At 44.9% G+C, this 22,566-nt stretch overlaps 1 protein-coding gene across 5 annotated transcripts in view; it reads left to right on the forward strand.

The window, feature by feature from the left end:
* LOC146058211 (uncharacterized) overlaps positions 1-22,566 on the forward strand; it is a 74,082-nt gene that overhangs the window by 46,522 nt on the left and 4,994 nt on the right. For 2 of the 5 annotated variants that reach the window (XM_083170345.1, XM_083170347.1), the window contains one exon: positions 4,527-6,324. The exons of 1 other annotated variant lie outside the window; for it this stretch is intronic. In XM_083170345.1, the coding sequence (XP_083026471.1) occupies positions 4,527-5,080 (554 nt within the window). In that variant the 3' untranslated portion in view covers positions 5,081-6,324. Of the gene's footprint in view, positions 1-4,526; positions 6,325-13,037; positions 18,152-20,473; positions 22,482-22,566 lie in introns of those variants that run through there. 2 more of the 5 variants (XM_083170344.1, XM_083170346.1) reach the window with 2 other exon arrangements.

Genomic DNA, 22,566 nt, shown 5'->3' on the forward strand with positions numbered 1-22,566 from the left:
AACTCCACGCCGACGTGGATAGTGGGGGTATGAAAAGGTCGGAGGACACGTACCGCCGCCCCTCGCGGGCTCGCTGCGCTCGCCACGCTTCGGGTTGACGTTGATCGTGGGGTGGCGTTAACAATTGTGGGGGCCATTTCAGACTTTATGGTGACTATTTGGGCTCTGTGGCCCATTTAACATTGTTTCCTATGGAAAAATCGCGGGCATTGAGGCACTGAACACTAAAATCGCGTCCAATCTCACTTTTAACATTGATCCCTATGGGAAATCGCGGGCATCGCACCCGTTTTTTAGTGCATTCGATGGGCGCCGTTCTAGGTAAAGAGTACCCATTGGCCTTTACACCACAAAGTGCAGAACAAGCTGACGGCGGGCGCTGGGGAGATGTTGACGGCGGGCGCTGGGGAGAATGCCGCCGGCGGGCGCTGGGGAGGTGCCAACGGCGGGCGCTGGGGAGGTGCTGGGAAGGCGCCAACGGCGGGCGCTGAGGAAATGCTGATGGTGGGCATTGGGAAAATGTTGAAGGTGGGCGTTGGGGAAATGCTGGGTGAGCCGTTTAATGAGTACTGTGCAGGGAAGAGTTCCATAGAGTCGGAGCCATAAGGCTGAAAGCCTGACTCCCCCAGATGAGTTCAGGAAGGTTCTAGGTTCTAGGTACAGGTAACGGTTCATCATCAAAGCACAGAGGAATTTTCTGCACTATATAAGAAATAAATAAATCATCCACAGATCGCGGTAATGGAGTGGGGCAGTAAGGACGGGGAAGCTGCTTCGAGTACCCCGGGCCCTGGTCATGAAGGGCTTTGAAAGTCAGTGAGCGAATCCTGAGAGCGCTTCCTCAGCAGCACATTGTACACAGAGCCGCTCTCACACATCATCTCACTTCTATAGAATCTGTCACATTGCAGGAAACATGACGTGTGCGCTCTGCTCCTTCCTGTCCCCGCTATAATCACTGACTCTCAGTCTGTGGGGTCCTGCTGCCCCATTCCCCTCCTCACATCATGTCACTGCCCCTGTCACATGCAGCCCTGTCCTCACTGACGCATCACTTGTCTCCTGATATACTCTGTGCTGCTGGGGTCCCTGCCCCTCACACAATATAACTCTCAGTCTGTGGCTTCCTGCTGCCTCCATTCCCCTCCTCACATCATGTCACTGCTCCTGTCACATGCAGCCCTGTCCTCACTGACACATCACACATCTCCTGATATACTCTGTGCTGCTGAGGACCCTGCACCTCCCACTATATAACTCTCAGTCTGTGGCTTCCTGCTGCCTCCATTCCCCTCCTCACATCATGTCACTGCACCTGTCACATGCAGCCCTGTCCTCACTGACACATCACTAATCCCCTAATATACTCTGTGCTGCAATAAGTCTTAGGCTTGTTGATAGCAGAAAGAGGGGCCTTATTCAGACCAGTTCCCTACCTGGCCGATCGCTCACCATCGAATGATTTCTCCAGCCTCCGTTAAGAAAAGTCAGCTTGGAATGACTTTTGTAGCGGCCGCTATCTGCGGAATTCGGGGCAGGTGCTGACGTCATGTGACATCCCAAGCAGGCATCACCACGCCTGCGTCTGCATGGGAACACCAAATTTGGACCCTAACGAACAAGTCTGAATTGGCCCCAGAGGTGCATTTTATTTTTTTCCACAGTAATTTATTTATTTTCTTAATTGAATCAGCAAGATCTATATCCCCAAATATCCATCATGTTGGTCACGGGGGATTGTAAAGAATCCCAAAAAACTCTTATTGACCATCGTCCTTATAACCATTTAGACCTGTTGACTTTACCTAGACCAGTGACGGAGAACCTTTGGCACTCGAGCTGTTGTTGAATTACACATCCCAGCATACCTTGCAACAGTTTTAACATGGCCAAATAGCAAAACTGTTGAATTCTGGGATGTTTATTTCAATAACAGCTGGGGTGCCAAAGGTTCTCCATCTCTGATCTAGACAATGTCAGTCATCCGGATCCCATACACTAATTGTTAAATTTCACTTTAACATTTATTGTCATTGTCTGTGACAATAATGTTACTTAAGCGCTGATGTTCAATTGATTTTATGATGCCTCAATAAAAATATCTTAAACCTTATGGAAATCTAGATTTGCTATGACGACGGCCCATCTATTTAGTCACATACTGTAGTTAAAAAAGTCTATAAGATTTGTTTGTCAGGATCCCACCCCATTAAATTGCTGGATTTGAGTGATTCCACAATTATTTATTGAACAGTGTTTCCATCTGTTTCCCTGCTACGGATGTAATACTTTCTGGTTGATCGTTGCTTGCCTCTACCTTGCTTCCACTTTTGTTTAGTGGGACTGCTTGCACTACTATCCAGTCTTCTGGAACTACACCTGTACTGGTTAATATTTCTGTTAATGGCATTGCCAGCACCTCTTTTTAAGCTTTTTTTAGTATCCTTGGATGGAGATACTAGCAATTATACATGGGTCATAAAATATATTTACACAGATGAGTTTGCATGAGGATGACGGCATTTTGGATTTGCTGATGTATCGCAGCAGTGTATGCCCATCTGACCCACCTGGGACCTTCCCGGCAGCAGGATTGCATGCATGTGATGTATCACATGCAACCCCGTTCGCTGCCACCAGGGTGGTCGGACGTCTGCAGTTCTGACCTCCAGCTCAGGTTCGGTGAGCACGGGACCGCACTTCGGACAAGTCAAACACATCCAATTTGCGCTGGTTTTTCAGCCCGATCCATCAGGATCAGGTGAAATCGTCCCAAATCGGACTAATGTATGGGCACCTTAAGTCAGGCATGTCCAAACTATGGCCCTCCAGCTGTTGTGAAACTACACATCCCAGCATGCCTTGCCATAGTTTTAGCATTCCCTAATAGTAAATCTGTGGCAAGGCATGATGGGACTTGTAGTTTTACAACAGCTGGAGGGCCATAGTTTGGACATGCCTGCCTTAAGTCCTGTATTAGTCTTTGTTTTCTTACCAACACTTCAGGAAATAAAATAAAGTTCCATCTGTGTACAGACTACTATTATAACTGCTGATATAAATATTTGCAATTGTACCCAAATATTATGAATTCTGTGGTCAATTATTCGTCGAACTCCATTTAATATTTGATTTATGTATATAAATAAGTACAGGCATTGTTCTGGTTTATCTGGCTGATCGCTATAGTGAGTTACTAAATGGTATAAAATTAGACCAATTTCTGCACAGTGTGTGTGGTGTGATCATAGCTGTGCACTGCTCAGCAAGCTGGACACATCAGTGATCCTAAGCCGTAGGCAGTGAGAAGATCCTCGCCCCACCCAATTCCTTACGGCAACATCTGATCCTTCATAAACACCAGTAATCCTGCTCTGCAGACCAGTGTGCTGCAGTGGGGACCTACAAGCACCCACTGGGGGGCAGCAGTGCTGCTGGCAGAGGAAGATCCCACGGATCATGGTGCTGTGCCACTGTTGTCGTCCTGCGGATTGTCAGCCATCGGTGTTGTACCCGTCTCCTAGTAACAGGACTGTGCGCTGACAGCACTAGAGGACTGAAGAACACTGGGGACTGGTGCCACAATCACTGGGGACTGGTATGACAACCAATGCCTGATGCAAGTTCTTGAAGCCATTTCCAGATACCATCCAAGATTTCTTGCCCACTAGTCCAGGAAGGTGGTAGAATATATGGTCCATGAATGCCTCCATGAGTTGGTCATCTCCTGTACAGTCAAGACCTGGCCTCCGGCGACTAATTTGTGTTCCCACGTATCAAGCTCAGGATGTGTGGGATTCGTTATAAGTAACCAGAATTGCAGTGGAGACCTTCATCCAGCATGTAGAAGACATAGCTGCTTCAGACTGGTCAAGCTACTTCACCAAGTTGTGTGAGCGCATTTGTACTCTGGTTAACGCTAGGAAATAATGTAATATTCATTTTGTAATTTTTTTTTCTTCTGTATATGAAAACTTATTGCGCACACCTCGTACAATTCCTCTTCCATCTTTCACCAGGCATTTTGTAGACTATGTTCCCCCAATTTTCCAGGGTAAACTGTGTAGCCTGGAGTCATCTCCTCCAGGTCTCTAAACAGCACATAAGCCACCATTGTTGGGTCAAGTAAAACAAAGGATAGGGCTGTAGAACGCGTGGTTTCTGCACACCACTGCTTAGTACATAGTTATCTGACACACCGTAGTCTAAGATAGAGGTGGGCGTATAATGGGCGATATTCCCAGGACAGACTGGGATTGCATATAACAATGTAACATGGACATTCCTATCTATCTTCCCATCCCCTTCTTGGTGTTTCCACCACTTATTGGCGTAACAATGGTGTAACACTTGCGAGAAGCCTCTAGTAGTGTATAATGGGAGATGGCTGCTTCCATTGTGCCGGTCTGGCTAGGATGTCTGAGTTGTACATATGTGTAAGCATGTATAATATATCACACATGATGACACCACGACCCATCCGCTGATGTACAGAGGGTTTATCTCAGTACTTTTGTCCCCAACAGGTCCGCACGCCTCCTCACACTATCCTGAGATGACGCATCAGTGCTCGGAGTGTCAGCAATGTTTCCCTAATCATTCCGCCCTCGTCACCCATCAGCAAACGCATAGCGCCAGTAATCTGTATAGGTGCTCGGTCTGCGGGGTGCGTTTCAGCTCCACATTGTCTCTTACCGCCCACCAGCGATGTCACACAAAGGACAAAGTGTTTTACTGCTCTTACTGCGGGAAATCCTTTCCTCAGAGGTCACGTCTCCTGTCACATAAGAGGTCTCACACCGGCGAGAGACCATTTCCATGCCTGGAGTGTGGTAGATCCTTTACCAGAAGGTATGGCCTCACTGCTCACCAGCTGCTCCACTCCGGGGAGAAACCATTTAAGTGCTCGGATTGTGGAAAGTGCTTCGCCCAGAGATCCAGCCTCGTCAAGCATCAGCGCACTCACACCGGGGAGAGGCCGTTCATGTGTTCCCAGTGTGGCCGCTGCTTTTTCCGGAGCTCTGAGCTTGTTCGACACCAGAGGATTCACACTGGGGGCAAATCTTTGGGTTCTAGTTGAGTAAACTCTGGATACATCAAAGGGATGGCTTACGTATCACACACAACATGGACTTGCGGTATCTGTCCGTTAAATCGATTTTGAGCAAGTTGCAGGCCAACTATCTGGAATTGCACGTGGTGAAGGGAATGCGGATTGTGGAAGTGAGCACTTCACTCTTCACAGATTGAAACTTTGTATTTTTTACTCCTAATAGAATCGTAGACTTCTCTTAAATTACTTATGAGTGGGATGATATCAATGCGGCATAAAATCGTGTTGTATGTTTGTCATAAATCCATTGGCTGAAATTTATCTAGAATGGTAGTTTTCCACCTGTGTATAGGATGAGGCCCAATCTCCGCCCTTTTTAAAGGCGGTCGAAAAATGAAGCCTTTTCTACAATAGGAAATAGGTAGCTCTCCCTCATACACTACAGGGAATAGCTCACCTAAAATCTTGCTGCTCCTCCACCTCCCGTTCCACCAAACTGTCAATTATCATCGAAGCACCGCTACCGGCACCTCCATCTTGGCTTTCAAATGAAGGACTTGTGTAGTAGTAGAAAAGTAAAATCACAGAACATTTGCAAGCAAGCTTCAATAGACTGTGTAACATTACATCCAATTACTACAATGGCAAGAAATGATGACGATGGATTGCCACCTAAAGTGTGTCAGCTGACCGTGGTGGCAGCCATTTTGTGTGCTGAAGTAACTATAACTGTGCATCCTGTCAGTACACTAGAAACCAGTGACCTCACCGAGACAAGATGGCCGTTATGTGGGCTGAATGGAAACACAAAGTTGTAGCTGGTCCGCTAATGGATGACTAATCCATGAGGGTCACTGGGTCAGAGACCCGGCTCACGTGGCCATGATGCTGGCTGAGGCACTGACTAGGTTAATCCCTAGTGCTGCATTCCCATTTCATATGAACTATTATGTTATACAGTGTGCTGTAAGTGTACGTTTAGTATTGTATTTTAACATGTATTTGTCAAATTGTCAGAAATCATTTTGAAATTCCCGGACTGCACCTATAGGAAGTTAAGGCCTGATTCAGACCCTGCCGAATTGCCCCGAATCCCCTCACTCAGCTGCAAGGTGGAGAAATCTATTGATGGTCTCTCACCATTGAATGATCTCTCCTGCCTTTGCTGAGAACAGTCACCCTGGACTGTCTATTCCAGCGCCTGCTGGAACGTTGCCCTTGCCGGGATGCTCTGGGTTGCTGGTCGAGGAGCAGATAAAATTTTTAATGGTCAATGTAATAGGCAAAACCAGTACTTGAGGCCCTCCAATCATAAACTATATGGACAAACAGAAGTGAATCCTGACCCTCACCACATAACTGACTTAAGGATGATATATAAATACAATTCGGAGCAGGTGCTGAGGTCATGTGACATCAGCTGCCCGCCTCAAGGAGGCATCGAAGCACCTACGTCTCCTGGGGAACACCCAGCGTTTTTATGGGCCCTGCTTCTCGCCCATGCCCACCCCCTTCTCGCACCTCCTGGATGGAAAGGCACGGCGAGTGTGAAACTTGCCAACGCCATTTGCTCCCGGTGAATTCGGTCCTGTTTGAATCGGCCCCTTAGTTTGTTTTACAAAGCTACGATATTTGGAAATAGATTGTTCATGGGACATATTTGTACATAGGAAATGACATAATTGTCTGGGCACCAGCAAGGAGATTGGTGGTGACTGTTCCGGCCTTTCTTTGAAATGCACACTAGTCCAGCAGGTTTGGGGAAAAAACTATGGGCCAGATGTACTAAGCTGGAAAAGTGATAAAGTGGAGAGTAAAAAAAACACCAGCCAATCAGCTCCTACCTGCCATGTCACAGACTGCGTTTGAAAAATGACAAGTAGGAGCTGATTGGTTGGTGGCTTATCAATCTCTATTTTATCACTTCTAAAGGTGCCCATACAGGTTACAATTATTGTATACAATATTCTATACAATATCGCATCTCATCGCATCTCGGTTTTGCGATGAGATGAGATCTAGTACAAAAAGTATGTGCAGCACATACTTTTTGTACTAGATCTCATCTCATCTGATCTCATCGCAAAACCGAGATGCAATATTGTATACAATAATTGTAACGTGTATGGGCACCTTAAGGGCTTAGTACATCTCCCCCATGTGTTTTTAAGAATTTCCTGTAGTGTGGAATATTCTATAGAAGTGTTCTATGAAGAGAGAATCATCTGCTAAATTGTATTGTTATTAAGTAATCTGGTTTTGGTTGTTATATGAAAGGAAGGAGGAAACTTGTTTAGCGCCATTGAAATGTTTGTTTTATTTATGGTTTAGGGCCGTGCTTCCCAAACTTTTTAATCACATCGCCCTAGAGCAGGGATGGGGAACCTTCGGCCCTCCAGCTGTTGTTGCACCAAGCATCCCAGCATGCCCTGCTACAGTTTTAACAAATAGCAAAACTGTAGCAGGGCATGCTGGGATGCGTAATTCAACAACAGCTGGGGGGCCAAAGGTTCCCCATCCTTTCCCTAGAGTATCAGAATTTTTTTTTCCTTAGGACAAAAGTTTCTTATTGAGTACTTAAGAAAAAAAAAATTAATTAAATAAATTGTGTTTATATATCATCCTTAAGTCAGTTATGTGGTGAGGGTCAGGATTCACTTCTGTTTGTCCATATAGTTTATGATAGGAGGGCCTCAAGTACTGGTTTTGCCTATTAAATTGACCATTAAAATTTTTATCTGCTCCTGGACCAGCAACCCAGAGCATCCCGGCAAGGGCAACGTGGCACCACTGGTTTAGGGGATAGTTTCATTAAGGGAACTCAGGGCTGATTTACCCCTGTGTTATTGTGATTTAGGATGAGAGTAAAATAGGGTGTGCGTGCCCTAAATGTGTACATATCCTCTGACTCTGATGTGGCGATTCAATTGTCTATTGCACCTTATGTAATGTTTAAAGTGACAGGAGATTAGGGTTATGATATTCAATTTTTGGGGGGTGCCGATCGCACCCAGACGGGCCTGGTTTAGCCACAACCAAATTGCTGAGCACGACCCAAAAAGTACCATTTGAGCATCCACAAGGGTAACTTTTTACACATTTCAGCTTGCCAGCTCAGGGGGCTGCTAGTTGACAATGTGTCTCCCTGCAGCTCAGTTAGCCTGAACAGAGCAACAATTGGATTGCTCCATATGGGGCCATTGACTGGCAGTCGCAGGGAGAAACCATTGAAATGCCCCCAAGAGGGGAATACTCCTAAAACAACTGTATGCTTTGCTGCCCCTAAGACCCTTCTGTAGGGTGAAATGTGTTTTTCAAGATATTGAGCAATAAACATCTTGTCTTTTTAAGACCACTGCATCTGTATTCTATGACCAGTAGAATGGTGCAAAACGCTGTTCTGTTCTCTAGGTGTTCTGAGTAGAGCCAGGTTTCTCCAAGCTCAAGCCCTCTGCCAGCTACCCCAGCATAGGACGGTGAGGGCCCAGTGGGTATTACCCAAGACAAACCAGGTGGTGTTGCAGTAGAGGATCCACGCATACCCAGAAGTTTCAGGTGCTTATTGTAGGAACCTGCTCCGAATTAAGTGGCATTATAGAAGCTTGGTGGTGGCGTTACCCTCCCACAATGCAGTGGTCGGAGTTCGTAAGAGGTGGTTACTGATGATACAGTCAGCAGGTTTCCCCCTAATAACACAAATCCAATGGGATCAAAAACATTCTCTGATCACCTTGCAGAGCCAGGTCACCCAGTCAGAGTTACTGGATCCTATTAAAAGGATGTTGGATAGTTTAATATTCAATATTGTATCAGCCAACAAATAGCAGCTTCATCTCCATATGGCAATGACAAGCTTGTTGGCACTGTCGGGCTTCATTAGCCTCTTCCCCGAACCTGTAGGTGTCACTGTGGCTCTTGCTGTCCATGTCCATGTCCACTTGCAGCACACGAACACGATTTTCAAATTTCCAAGGCAAAAAACACACAGTGGCCCCCACATGAAGAAACACAATTACATGGTTTCCCACTGAAACAAAATATATATACATTGGCCCCCACAGGAAAAAAATATTACATCTATCCCCACATAAAAAAACATCAATCACACTGTCCCCCATAGAACACAAAAAATTAAACACATTATCCCCCAGATTGTGCAAAAGACCTTATGCCAATGACAATAATTATAAGGGGCTAGAGTTAAGAAATCCCTCATATAAACACCATTTGTGTCACTGCCCAGCTGCCATTATGTCCTCCTAGGGAGCTAGAGGGGACAGTATAACAGCAGGACACACGAGCAGCTCTTCACTTTGTGAACGTGTAGCGGCTTAGACCATTTTTTATTATATTGTAGTTATTCTACGTGTGGTGATTATTATCCTGTTTTGTACTGTGCACAGTGGTCCTGCAGCACCTTCTTTAGTGCAGAAACAGTGCAAACAAAACCAGAAACGTCTCATAGTACAAAACCGTGCACGGCATGGGATACATTGCTGTATAACCATCGCGTAACATGCAGTCATAGAACCCACAATAGTACTGGTGCTGCTGTGTGCGGTGAGGAGGGGATGATGGTGTAATAGAGAGGCAGTGAGCCTCAGGGTGAGAGCAGCTCAATCAAACTAGTAATGCCCCTCAGGTGCTGCAAGGGAGGGGAATTTTACCCCCAGCACAGCAAAAGGGCATTAGTAATAAGATTTGAAAAACCAACATAATAGACGGTCATTCAGAGATCTGTTACATATATTTTGCAAAAGATATGATAAGCTTCCGGGCCTCGTCAAGGCTTCTCTGATACCGGAAGTCCTACACTGCATGATAACACCCAATATGGGCCATATAGTTGTCTGCTGTAAGGCTATATGATAACAGCACTTACCAACATATGTAAGTTTAGAGCCAGCCTATCAGGAGTTCCCCCCTAGATCCTCCTTGTGGCACTACAGGAACCAGCATGCCCTCCAAATGCAGGTCCCAACAAATGTCTCTTACATATAAAAACAGTGGTGAGAGCTGCTCTTCGCATGACAACTGCCAGGCAGAGTGTGTGTCAGACTCTCCCCAAAGATTGAGTGAGTTTCAGTGCTGTGGGGGGGGAGTGTAAAGCCCCATACACACTAGGTGATATTGTGCACTATATTCACAAGGGTTGGGATCATTTGGTCTACAGCATGATGGTTGACAGTCATTAGGTCAACATGGGAAAATGTTGACATGGGTCTAGGTCTACATGGGAAAAGGTCTACATGGTTCTAGGTCGAAAGGTCATTAGTTGACGGGTCGTTAGTTCGAAAATGTCTAAGTCAACAGTCAAAAGGTCAACATGGGGTTTTTCACTGTTTTTTTTTACTGGAAACTGTGTCCATATCGACTGTGTTAACATTCAAGTGCACCGCATTCCCTCGCATCGCTAACTGCGCTCGCGATGCATCGGACATGGTGCCTCGCTATGCTCGGCACACTATTTTATTCTCCCACCACGCCCTAGTGCAGGCATTCGCAACCACGGTCCTCAAGGCACACCAACAGTGCAGGTTTTGTAGATATCCAGGCTTGAGCACAGGTGACTTAATTAGTACCTGAGTGATTCTGATTAAACCATCTGTGCTGAAGCCTGGATATCTCTAAAACCTGCACTGTTGGTGTGCCTTGAGGACCGTGGTTGGGAAAGCCTGCCCTAGTGGATGGTAGGGCATTAAATACTGCCTGTCGGCATATGTAGGCTCAAAAAAAGTGAAAAACCCCATGTCGACCTTTTGACTGTCGACCTAGACATTGTCGAACTAATGACCTGTCGAACTAACGACCTTTCGACCTAGAACCATGTCGACCTTTTCCCATGTCAACCCTAATGACTGTTGACCATCATGTTGTAGACCAAATGACCACATCCCATTAACACATATTACCTAGTGTATACACGCGTCATGTTTTTAGCTTTTTTATAAATTAGCAAAAATCTCCCCCAAACTTTTTTTTCACGCTGTCATTATGGGGTATTGTGTGTAGAATTTTGAGGGGGGGGGGGATTAATTTATTCCATTTTGGAATAAGACTGTAACATAAATGAAGGTGAAAAAGTTGAGCGCTGTAAATACTTTCCGGAACATGAGGTCATTGAACATGAGGTAAAAATGGGGGAGAAATCCTCACAGAATAGCCTCTTCTCAGAGGTGCTAAAGGCTGAGACACTAGAGCCATTTAAACATGCATAGGATGTTTACATAAAAATAAGGATCAAGTAGGGATTGAGGTAACAATATGGTTAAAAAGGGACAAACTAGATGGATGGCGCGGTACTTATCTGCTGCCAAATTCTGTGTTTCTATGACTTAATATGTGAATGTAAGGAGAGTGAATTAGGGTCTGAAGGTGGAGGAGCCAGTGTCGGGCCTGTAGGAGAGGGGGAGGCAGATGTAGTCCTTTGCAGACAAGTCGAGCAGTAGCAATAAGGACAGAGTGGAGAGAAGGGAGATGGAGAGGCCAGATAAGAGGGAGTTACAGTAGTCCTGTCTAGAGATGACCAATGAGGGGATGAGGGTTTTTTGTTGCCATCAAGGTGAGATTTCCACAGCGCTGTGCATGGTCTTTCAGGGTCCTGTGTCGTTTATCTAGTCTCTTTGTGATACTATGTTGTACAGTTAGATTTGACACTGTATAGAGGTGCAACCTGTACCCCATTTGTGTGATTCTGGACTATCGCTGTCACAGAGGTGACTGATAATGAGATAAAAATGCATTTTTTCAACCTAAATTATAGAATGTGATTTCTCCCTCTCATAAACACAGGACTGCCTTCAGCTCCTGTCTGATGGAATCCAGTCATCTTTGGCCAGACCTCTATCGCCCAATTGTCTCCATATCAGGCCAGACTATTGCCCTCTCTAGCACGGTTTTGGCCTGGTCCACCCCTTACCTCACTAACCACTAGTCAGTGTCTGTCTCCGGCAACACCTCAACCCCTTCAATCCTTCCTGTTGGGGTCCCTCAGGATTGTCCTAGGCCCCCTTCTCTTCTCCCTGTATACCTCTTCCCTTGGTGCTCTCATAGACACCTATGGCCTTCAAGACCACCTCTTTGCAGATTACACGCTATACCTCTCCCACTCTGCCATTTCCACCTGGATATTTGAGCTCTCTCTGAATTTCAACATGGACAAAACCAAACTCATCATCTTTCCTCCATCCAGAGTTTACACTCCCCCGCCCCCCAAGTCTCCATCACTGTGGACAACATCATCTTCCCCATTCCCCAACTCCGCTGCCTGACTGTCAGTCTTGACTATTCCCTCTCCCTCCTTACCCTTCTATAAAAACCTATTACCAAGGCCACTCTCTGTACCTACTGCCTCAAGTCTTGGGCATCCCTGCTATGCTCACTTCCTGCCTTCAGTCCTCCTTGCCTGAACTATGAACCTGTTTGTCTCTTGTTCCCTCTAGATTGTAAACTCCTTGGAGCAGGGTCCTCTTCGCTCCTGTTCTCAAAGCCCTCTTCTATTGCATTTAAATTACAGCCCTCTGTTACTCAGCTAACAGCTATAACCACAGATCTTCTTACTTGTAATCATTCATCTCTTCCGACAACCTGCCCCTGGTAGTACACGGACAGCTCCTCTGCTGTATTGTCAGCTTTATTGTGTGTTGAGAATTGTACTGCTAATTGTTACATGTGCTCTCTTTTAATTTTTAATTACAGTAATGTGTAGTTCTGTGTGCCCTGTATTGTTTTAATGTGTGCCCTATATACAGCGCTGCCAACTATTTGTGGCACCTTATAAACAAAATGTAATAATAATAGTCATTACATCATCCATGTCCCTCTATTCGCTCTTGTTCAAACCGTCAGATTCCAACCTCCATTGGTGATATTGATTAAAACCTAAGTTCTGATTTAATATGTATATATCCGTAAATTTTATCACACGATGAAGCAACCCATTCACTGTACAGAGGGTTTATTTTAGTACTTTTGTCCCCAACAGGTCCGCACGCCTCCTCACACTATCCTGAGATGACGCATCAGTGCTCGGAGTGTCAGCAATGTTTCTCTAATCATTCAGCCCTCGTCACCCATCAGCAAACACATAGTGCCAATATATATAGGTGCCCGGTTTGCAGACTGCAATACAACTCCAAATTGAATTTTATGGCCCACCAGCGGTTTCACAGCAGGGACAAATTGTTTCACTCTTCTTTCTATGGAAAATCCTTTTCTTGCCAAGAGTGTGGGAGATCTTTTACCAGAAAATCTTCCCTTACTACTCACCATCGGATTCACTCTGGCGAGAAACCGTTTCATTGCATGGAGTGTGGCAGACATTTTGCCCTGAGATCCAGCCTTGTGAAGCATCAGCGCACTCACACCGGGGAGAGGCCGTTTGCGTGTTCTCAGTGTGGACGCTGCTTTTCCGATAGTTCCGCCCTTGTTCGGCACCGGAGAATTCACACTAGGGGGAAATCTTTTGTGTTTTAGCTGTTTGTGTTCCCATCAGATTATTCTTATGCACAAATCTATGGCCCTTATTCAGATCTGATCGGAGTACATATTTGTTCTCAAAATGGGCAAAACCATGTTCACTGCAGGTGGGGCAGATGTCACGTGCTGAGAGAGTTACATTTGGATGGGGTGTGTTGAAACTGAAATCTAAATTGCAGTGTAAAAATAAATTAAGCAACCAGTATTTACCCTGCGGAGAAACAAATTAACTCACACAAATCTAACTCTCTTTAAACATAAGTCATCTGCAGTGCACATGGTTTTGCCCATTTTGAGAACAAATTTGTACTGCAATCAGATCTGAATAAGGGCCTATGGCCTAGCTGAACAAACCAGGGCATTGCATAAAAGTAGCCAAGTGAAGTGCAGGAGTGTCCCTGGAGTGCATGGAGAGGTTTTTAAAAACCTTCATGCTGAACAAACAGCTGTTAAGACCTGGAGAATCGTGGTTTGAGGATGGCTGTAACAACCTCCTTTGATCAGCTCCATCCACACCACCCTTAGAACATGATCTACACACAGGGGAGAACCCCGCACCTACTCTGGCCTCTTATGCTGATATTGTAAAAGACACCATGGAGCATGCAGACTTCTGCAGACAGGCATTGCAGGAGTTGGACACAGCAGAAACAGGTGTAGTATACTGAATCTATAGTGGGTGAAGTGTTCCAGGGGGTTGGGATCATTTGGTCTACAGCATTATGGTCCACCCCATTAGGTTGACATGGGTCTAGGTCGAAAGGTCATTAGGTCGACAGTCAAAAGGTCGACATAGGGTTTTTCACTGTTTTTTTACCTGAATGTAAACACAGTCGACATGGACACAGTTTAAAGTGCACCACGTCGCTCGCTGCGCTCGCAATGTGTTGGGCACTGTGCCTTGCTATGCTTGGCAAACTATTTTATTCTCCCACCACGCCCTAGTGGATGGTAGGACATGAATTACCGCCTGTCGGCAGCTGTTGGCTCAAAGGCAGAGAAAAACTCCATGTCAACCTTTTGACTGTCGACCTAGACAACGTCGAACTAACGACTTGTCGATCTAATGACCTTTCGACCTAGACCCATGTCGACATAGACACATGTCGATCTAATGGAGTCCACCTAATGACTGTCAACCATTATGCTGTAGACCAAATGACCGCATCCCGTTCCAGGATGTGTATACTCTGAAGCAGCAATACTCCACAAATAGCAACTACACACCATAAACAAACTAGATGACTTAGAGAATCGCATCAGAAGAAACACTACATAACCATAAACGAACTCGATGACTTAGAGAATCGCAAACGAAGAAACATCCTGGCATCCTAAATCCATGAAAGGTGACGCTATCTGATTAAGGCATTGATTCAAAAGCAAACTCCTTGTTTATTGTACACGACTATGCTGCACTGCACGTTCAAAGAGTTACATTTGGGTGAGTTCTTTTGTTTCTGTGCAGAGGAAATACTTGCTGCTTAATCTTTACACTGCAAGTTAGATTTCAGTTTGAACACACCCCATCCAAATCTAACTCTCTGCACATGTTTTTTCCTATTAGAGAAAGATTTTACTTTTGCAAGCCAACTGAATTAGGCCCCTACTACTCTGATGGAATTACTGTATGTACTTGCCAACATGTTCATAGAGTGAGGACATTGCATCTGTCCCCAATGCGAAAATGCTGACACATGCCCGAGATTGACTAACTGCTGTTCAAACTTTCTTCACGGTGAATGATGTGTTGGGCTTCTAGGAGATGCCGTTCACTGGTCTGGGAGGGACACAAGCTGTTCGTCTTTCAGGACTATTCTGCAGAGGTTACAAGTTCCTGCAAAGGCTTCAGTCCTGTGTGTGCTGGATTGGTCAACGCTTATTGTTTCTAGCACGCCTTGGTATATTTACTTAGGACTCCATCCTAGACTTTTCCACTCCGGAAGATGCTGAGGCGGATCTTTAGTAATCCTCTAAAGCCGGGGCAGGTGATATCAGATCCTCTCTCATGGACTCTCAGGAGTGACCTCCTACATTGTACATTCCGTCTATAACATTGATCACTGTTTCTTATTCATAAGTATCCCCCTTTAATATATGCCTATAATTTTGCAATTTTCACCTAAAATGTTTTTTTTTTTAATAATTATTATTATTATTATTATTATTATTATTCATATTTACTGTTTAATAATGTCACTGGGTGTGGTGATTAGCTTGCCTTGCCATCTTACCTCTGCATTCCAGTGCTGATTCCTAATCATTCATTTTATTTATTTTTTTACTGTGTCTCGTCGATATGAAATGCAGGACACTGCTGTGGATCCTAGCGCCTTGTTCTCTGTGATTTGCGCAAGAGGATAGGTCGACACAAGCATTAGGTCATACTCTATCATCCACTAGGATGTTGAGGGAAAAATATAATAGTGCCCATGCGAGGGGAAGCAATACACTGATGCGGCATATGTGTCGAAATTTGGAACAAAAATGTAAAAAAATTCATGTTGACCTAATGCTTGTGTCATCATACATGCAAAATTGGAGCAACATGCCACAGTAAATATAGTGCACAACAGCTGCGCATAATATAAATAATAATACAAGAATCAATATACAGATTAATATCCTGTATCGTACAAATGGTAAAAATCCCTCTAGAAAAATCAATAGTATAAACCATTCAAAAAGTTGAACCGCTATCTAAAACCATGAGGTCAAATGAAAACTTTGTCTAAGAGTGATTTTCATCTCCAGCGACAGAGTGTGCATATATGTCAGCCAGACATCACAGACTTCTTTATTAATTGAAGTGGCACTCAGTCCATGTAGAATAAATGTGACATTCTGGGGGCTAATAATGAGAATAGTGGAGTTGTGGGTTCTATCCAATGCGAAATATTTTTTTTTGGGGGGGGGGGTTTTTCGCTGCTCCTGCAATTTTACACATAAGCAGCTTATTCCCTTCAGAGCTCGGCCCTGCTTGCACCTCTGACCTCCGACTCGGAACTCGGACAGCCTCCCGGCTGCGGAGAATGGGATTGTATAATATATATCGCATCCAAAAGGTCCCGGGCAACTCAAGGGGGATCGGCTGAGACTTCTCCCCTCCAAGAAGTCACAGTAATGTATGGAGGGGGGGGGGTGTTAGTTTTGTCTATTGTAATGTTGCTTGTTTATATTAAAACTTGTAAATCCGCTCAAAGCTAAAGCTTCGAAGGCTAGTCTGCTACCTTCAGTGTGCATGTGTGAGAGAAAGAGATGTAGTTTCATCTCCTGCCAAGAGAACGCAGTGTGTCCTAGCCACACTAAATTATATATATATATGATAATAAAGATTTTCAAAAAAAAAAAAAAAAAACCATAAAACACCTGATAAGTCAAATTCAGAGGTTGATTAAATTTTGCAGCATTTCCAGCCGCTGATTTTTGCTGGTACCTCCTTCTACTGTGCTTAGCTGCACCTAGCCGTCAGAACTTTGTGGCTCTATAGAGACAGTTTTTTAATAAACATGTTTTTTTATTAAGTAAAAAATTTACCGAGAACAAATGGCACCAACAGCAAAAATGTTTTATTTGAATTTCTATAATGTAAGCTCTAACGAGCAGGGCCCTCACTCCTCATGTGCTTTTCTTAGAACATATCTCTGCCACTGTTATAATTTCTCCAGTGTGCACTGCTGCAACTGTCTTTTTATTTACCATGTACTTGTCCTAATTTGCATTTGTACTGTAAATCTCTTTTTTCTTGCTTTTTGGTCATCTATGTATTGGCAGGCGCTGCGGAACCCTTGTGGCGCCATATAAAGAAACAATAATAATAATATAACAAATCTGAGCAAAGCTGTAATTTTTTTGCTTTTTCCACAGAGATGTTGGTATTTAAATGGTTAAACAGTGTACTCATAAAAAATGTTAGTATCCAGAAAAGAAAGAACATTTCCTTGGTACATACAAAAGATAACCAATACCAAAAATTAACAATTCGTGATCTCAAAAATGTTACCCTATATAGGAAATAGAATATTTTTTTTACACAACATGTGTCATTTGAATTTATTTAATGTGAATGATTCCGGCATTTTTAGTGGATATTCTGCACATCTATCGCAGAGATAGTGTGGCACTCAAAGGGTTAATACGTAATAATCATTAAAATATAATATATAGTCACTAGAGGGCCGTATTACACTACGTAGAATAACTATATTCGGTTCAGTATGATTCACCGGCTGTCACAACCCCAACAACGGTATCCTGGCCACCAGAATGCAACAGGGCAGAGCAAACTGGACCCTTGCGTGCTTTCTGCGCTTGCCACGCTGCGGGTACGATGGCTTGCTTCGCTCGCCACAAGGTTTCCCCGTGACAGAGAATAGACCCTGTGCATCGGGATTCCGTCTGATGATAATGTCAGCTGTCAGGATTTCGGCGTTGGGTTTCTGACCGCCGTGATCCCGGCTGTTGGCAAATTAACTGCATACCCTATGTTACATATATAATTTGCTATAAGATGGTGTACTTTAGACCTTGGTTCCTGTGCTTGTTGCAATCTGCACCTGGTACCATTAAGTTTGGTCTCACGTTCTTCCAGATGCTCATCTTACCACATACTAAACCAGGCATTCCCAACCACGGTCCTCAAGGCACACCAACAGTGCAGGTTTTGTATATATCCAGGCTTGAGCACAGGTGACTTAAATAGTACCTGAGTGATTCTGATTAAACCATCTGTGCTGAAGCCTGGATATCACTAAAACCTGCGCTGTTGGTGTGCCTTGAGGACCGTGGTTGGGAATGCCTGTACTAAACCCATTGTGAATATTTCTACGTTCTCATCATAGTTAGATACCTTTAACAAAGATCTGATTCTTCTGCGGTTTTGAGAACCCTCTGTACATATGATAAAAACACAGAACATCTGCTTTAAGCATACAAAATGGAATCCAGGAACAAAGATGGCCGCTCTGAATTTGTTTTCTAATTTCACAGTGTGGCTATTGAGGAACCCATTTATGAAAACCATCATGTTTATTTTGTCATAATGAGGTGCGCGCAGGGTATTCTAAAAGTGTTAATAGCTTTGGACAAGATATTCTTGTCTCGGGATACCACATCCAAGGAATCAGACCTCTCCATGGAAGATAAGGAAGCCAGGACAGTTGGGGTGTAATGTAGTGCCTGTAAAACGATGAAATTGCTTCTGAAAATAGGAGCGTCTTTTTAGTGTTGAGGTTAGGGGGATGCTGGACACACCTAAGTTCTTCCCTTGCCGATCAGCGTAATGGGCGTGCAGCCACATTGTAATGACTGTTTGGATGCCATGGCATACAAACAAAAGGATGATCTAATACATGAGGAGGAAGCTCTGGTGCATGTGTAAGAAGCAAAGTAGATCCGGCGCAATAACTACTGATCTAGTAATGTGTCTGTATAAGGGTCTTGTTTGTGTAACCAGTCTGTTCTGTATCTACACATAGCCTGTGCTATAGACCCAGACATCTGGCAAATGAACCTTGTCTTCTGCAGGACAACCATATTAACTATTACTAAATGTATTTACTCTAGTGTTGTGTTAGTTATGTGGTAATACATTTACAGTGCTGCAGTAATTCTAAGACGGGAACCTACAGAATTATACCCCCATCATCACACCTGTATTTTGTCCGTTACTGGTACTATTTGTAAATCAAAGCTGTAGACTAGGGGTTCTCAAATGCCCTGGGACCTTGTCAGACAATAAAAATGATTACAGGACCCCAGCAAAATGGCCGCCACGTGTGGTCAGCAGACATCACATGTATGGCAGAAATATGGAGGCACATAATGATTTGAGGCCTCTGAAGCAAGCCCACAGCAATGAACGAAAGGACTGATACTGTAGCTTTCGTTTTCCATGATCCCAGGGTCTCTACAATGTAAAATTAAAGACAACCATACACTGGGTCTGATTCATATGTGGGTGGAAGCGGAGGTGCTATCTCTGCTTATACGGAAGCAACAGTTGATGAAACAATATTAGTTCAGTAGGAGGCATCTGATATAAGTAGATGCTTCCTAGTGTAAGTTCACAGGTGGCCATAATCCAGTGCTGCATCCTACCACTGCCTCCACTCTGATTACCAGCCCACCCGCTGTTATATATGCCAGTGTTTGGACCGCTGGTCCGGTAGGTAGGACAGGATGCGCTGTCACCATTCAGCCAGTAGTGACAGGAATACAGATGGAGCCCCAGCCATCTAGCGGAGGTCTGGCAGTCGGATCGCCAGCCACCGGAAGGGGACGCGTGGACGTCCCCTTTCAACAGAGGTCCCCACCGAGGGCCTCCAGCTCCACGCACCCTGCCTGTCTCCCTGAAGTGGAGACGGGCAGGGTTTGCGTCCCCCGCCACCTGGAAACTGGGACGAGTGTGCCTGTGGGACGCTCGCGCATCCCAGTCAGATGGAGCACCATCTGGCCAGCGGTGGTATTCTGGCGAGCCCCGGCACTACCTGAGAGGAGCTCCATCTGTAGCTGTGTGTTGGGGGGATACTTTCAGAATTATTACCTTGGCAGGTTGCGATGCCATTTAAACATGTCATATAAATGTGGACATCTGCCTATCTATCCCAGCATTACGGAATGTTTCATCCCATTCTGCTTGGTGTTTTTCCATTAATGCCAGTGTGGAAGGAGATAGATTCACCAATGTTCTATTTGTGTAAAAAGATGGCCGCTTTCATTGTGATGATGTAATTGTAGTGACGTCAGTACAACAGTCCAGTAATGTTTTAAATATACAATACACTAAACAATTCTCTAAAAAATCCAAAGTTATGTGAGAATAGTAGGGTTGAGTTATAATGAATGGTTGTATATGGTACTAAATACATCCAATAATATCTGATGATGCGACCCATCCGCTGATGTACAGAGGGTTTATGTCAGTACTTTTGTCCCCAACAGGTCCGCACGCCTCCTCACACTATCCTGAGATGACGCATCAGTGCTCGGAGTGTCAGCAATGTTTCCCTAATCATTCAGCCCTCGTCACCCATCAGCAAACGCATTGCGCCAGTAATCGGTATATATGCTCCATCTGCGGAGTGTGTGTCAGCTCCAGTCTGGCTCTTACCACCCACCTGCGATGTCACGCCGAGGACAGATTGTATCCCTGTTCTTACTGTGGGAAATCCTTTCATCAGAGGTCCCGTCTCCTGTCACATAAGAGGACTCACACTGGGGAGCAGCCATTTTCCTGCCTGGAGTGTGCGCAATGTTTTCCCAGAAGGTCCGCCCTCACTAAGCACCAGCGGCTACACTCTGGCGAGAAGCCATTTCAGTGCGCAGAATGTGGCAAATGTTTTGTCCGGAAAGGCACGCTTGCCATGCATCAGCGCACTCACACAGGGGATAAGCCATTTTTATGCACGGAATGCGGCAAGTGCTTTGTCCAGAAATCCGACCTCGTCAGGCATCAGCGCACCCACACCGGGGAGAGGCCGTATGTGTGTTCTCTGTGTGGACGCTGCTATTCGAATGTCTCACATCTTGGTCGTCATCAGCGACTTGTACACCGGTCTAGATGAATAAACTGCCCGTCACTTACATAACAAGACTTGTATACAAACTGGAAATACTGTAAAGTGGACATCATTTCCCACCAATTGCATTATAAGGGGCAGAGCTGTGTTGTTTGGTCCTCCATCCTGTAGAGGGCGCTGTGCCCAGTTATGGATCCATCTAATAATGCACATAGTGGATACAATGATACCATCACATAAATTACTTCTTGGTCTGTGTTATATTGGGTATGAGAGTGACGGGACATTGGTACAGTCGCTTTTACTTCTGTGACCTTTGTGTGTATGAATGTAGTGATTACTTTAATTCATCCCTCTAGAAAAGAACAACAGGCAGATACAAAGTGCACAAGTCAGTAGTGTATGATTATTCAAAGGCTGCGCTCCTTACCAACACAGGGAATAACACTGTAAATGCAACTTCTCTGACCCTGTCATTTTATTCATTAAATCCACCATTAAACAGTATTTTGTGTCCCCTACACCCACCTACCGCCAGATTTTTCCACAGCCCCCCGCCCCCACTTGCACAAATCTGGGCCTCATTGGAAACACTACAACAAAAAGAGGTTCAGTGATGTCACACAGGAGGCCCGTCCCATTACACACACTCTCCTCTCTATATGACGGTATAGATGCTACTAGGGTGGCCAATCCCGGGATCGGGATCCTGGGAATTTGCCCCAAAATGTCTTCAATCCCGGGTTTTCACTCACTCAGACACTGCCCGGGTCTTCCCGACCCCAGCGTGTGGCCTGCGCTGCGTGACTTGGTCATAGGTCATTCTGCGCAGGCCGCACCTCCGCCGCTGGAACCCTCCGCCTCCCGACCAGCGATCCTGATGGCCGTAACACCTGCCGACTGCCCCTGGCAGCCGTAACACCCGCGGACTGCCTCCTCCTGGCAGCTTCCCCACAATGCTGCCAAATACCCCGCTCCAACATGTAAGTAAATGTGGGAGAAGGAGAGCTTTTCTTTTTAGGGATACCAATCCCAGGATTGAACATTTTTCAATCCCGATTCCTGGGATTGAAAAAATTCCCAGGAATTTGCATCCCTAGGTGCTACTATATAGGGACAGTTTATGCATCACTGTGTGGGACCTGTAATATCACCAGCCATGGTACCTTACCCTGCCACCAAGATATCGCGCAGCAGGAGGAGACATTTGCTGCAGGTATTGTTACAATGATTAATGATTTTCTCAGTAATGTCCCTCTGATAATGGGCACTGTGGGGAACGTGTACTTTTTGCTGACATTTACAGTACATACATCCTAGCGCCGATTGTTCCAATAAAAAAAATGGCGAACGCTCCACAAGTTCATCCTGTGCCGGATCTCCATCCATGCGTACCTACCTTTATCAATATTAAAAATGTATTATTTCTCTTTGGTGTACTATTATGTGGTCTGCTTAAGTTGAGTAGAGGAAAGATCACAGAACATTTGAAACACATGTACCTGGACTGGGATT

The sequence above is a fragment of the Crinia signifera genome, chromosome 2, assembly GCF_055691185.1.
Source record: "Crinia signifera chromosome 2, ASM5569118v1, whole genome shotgun sequence".
In the NCBI taxonomy this organism is placed as follows: domain Eukaryota; kingdom Metazoa; phylum Chordata; class Amphibia; order Anura; family Myobatrachidae; genus Crinia; species Crinia signifera.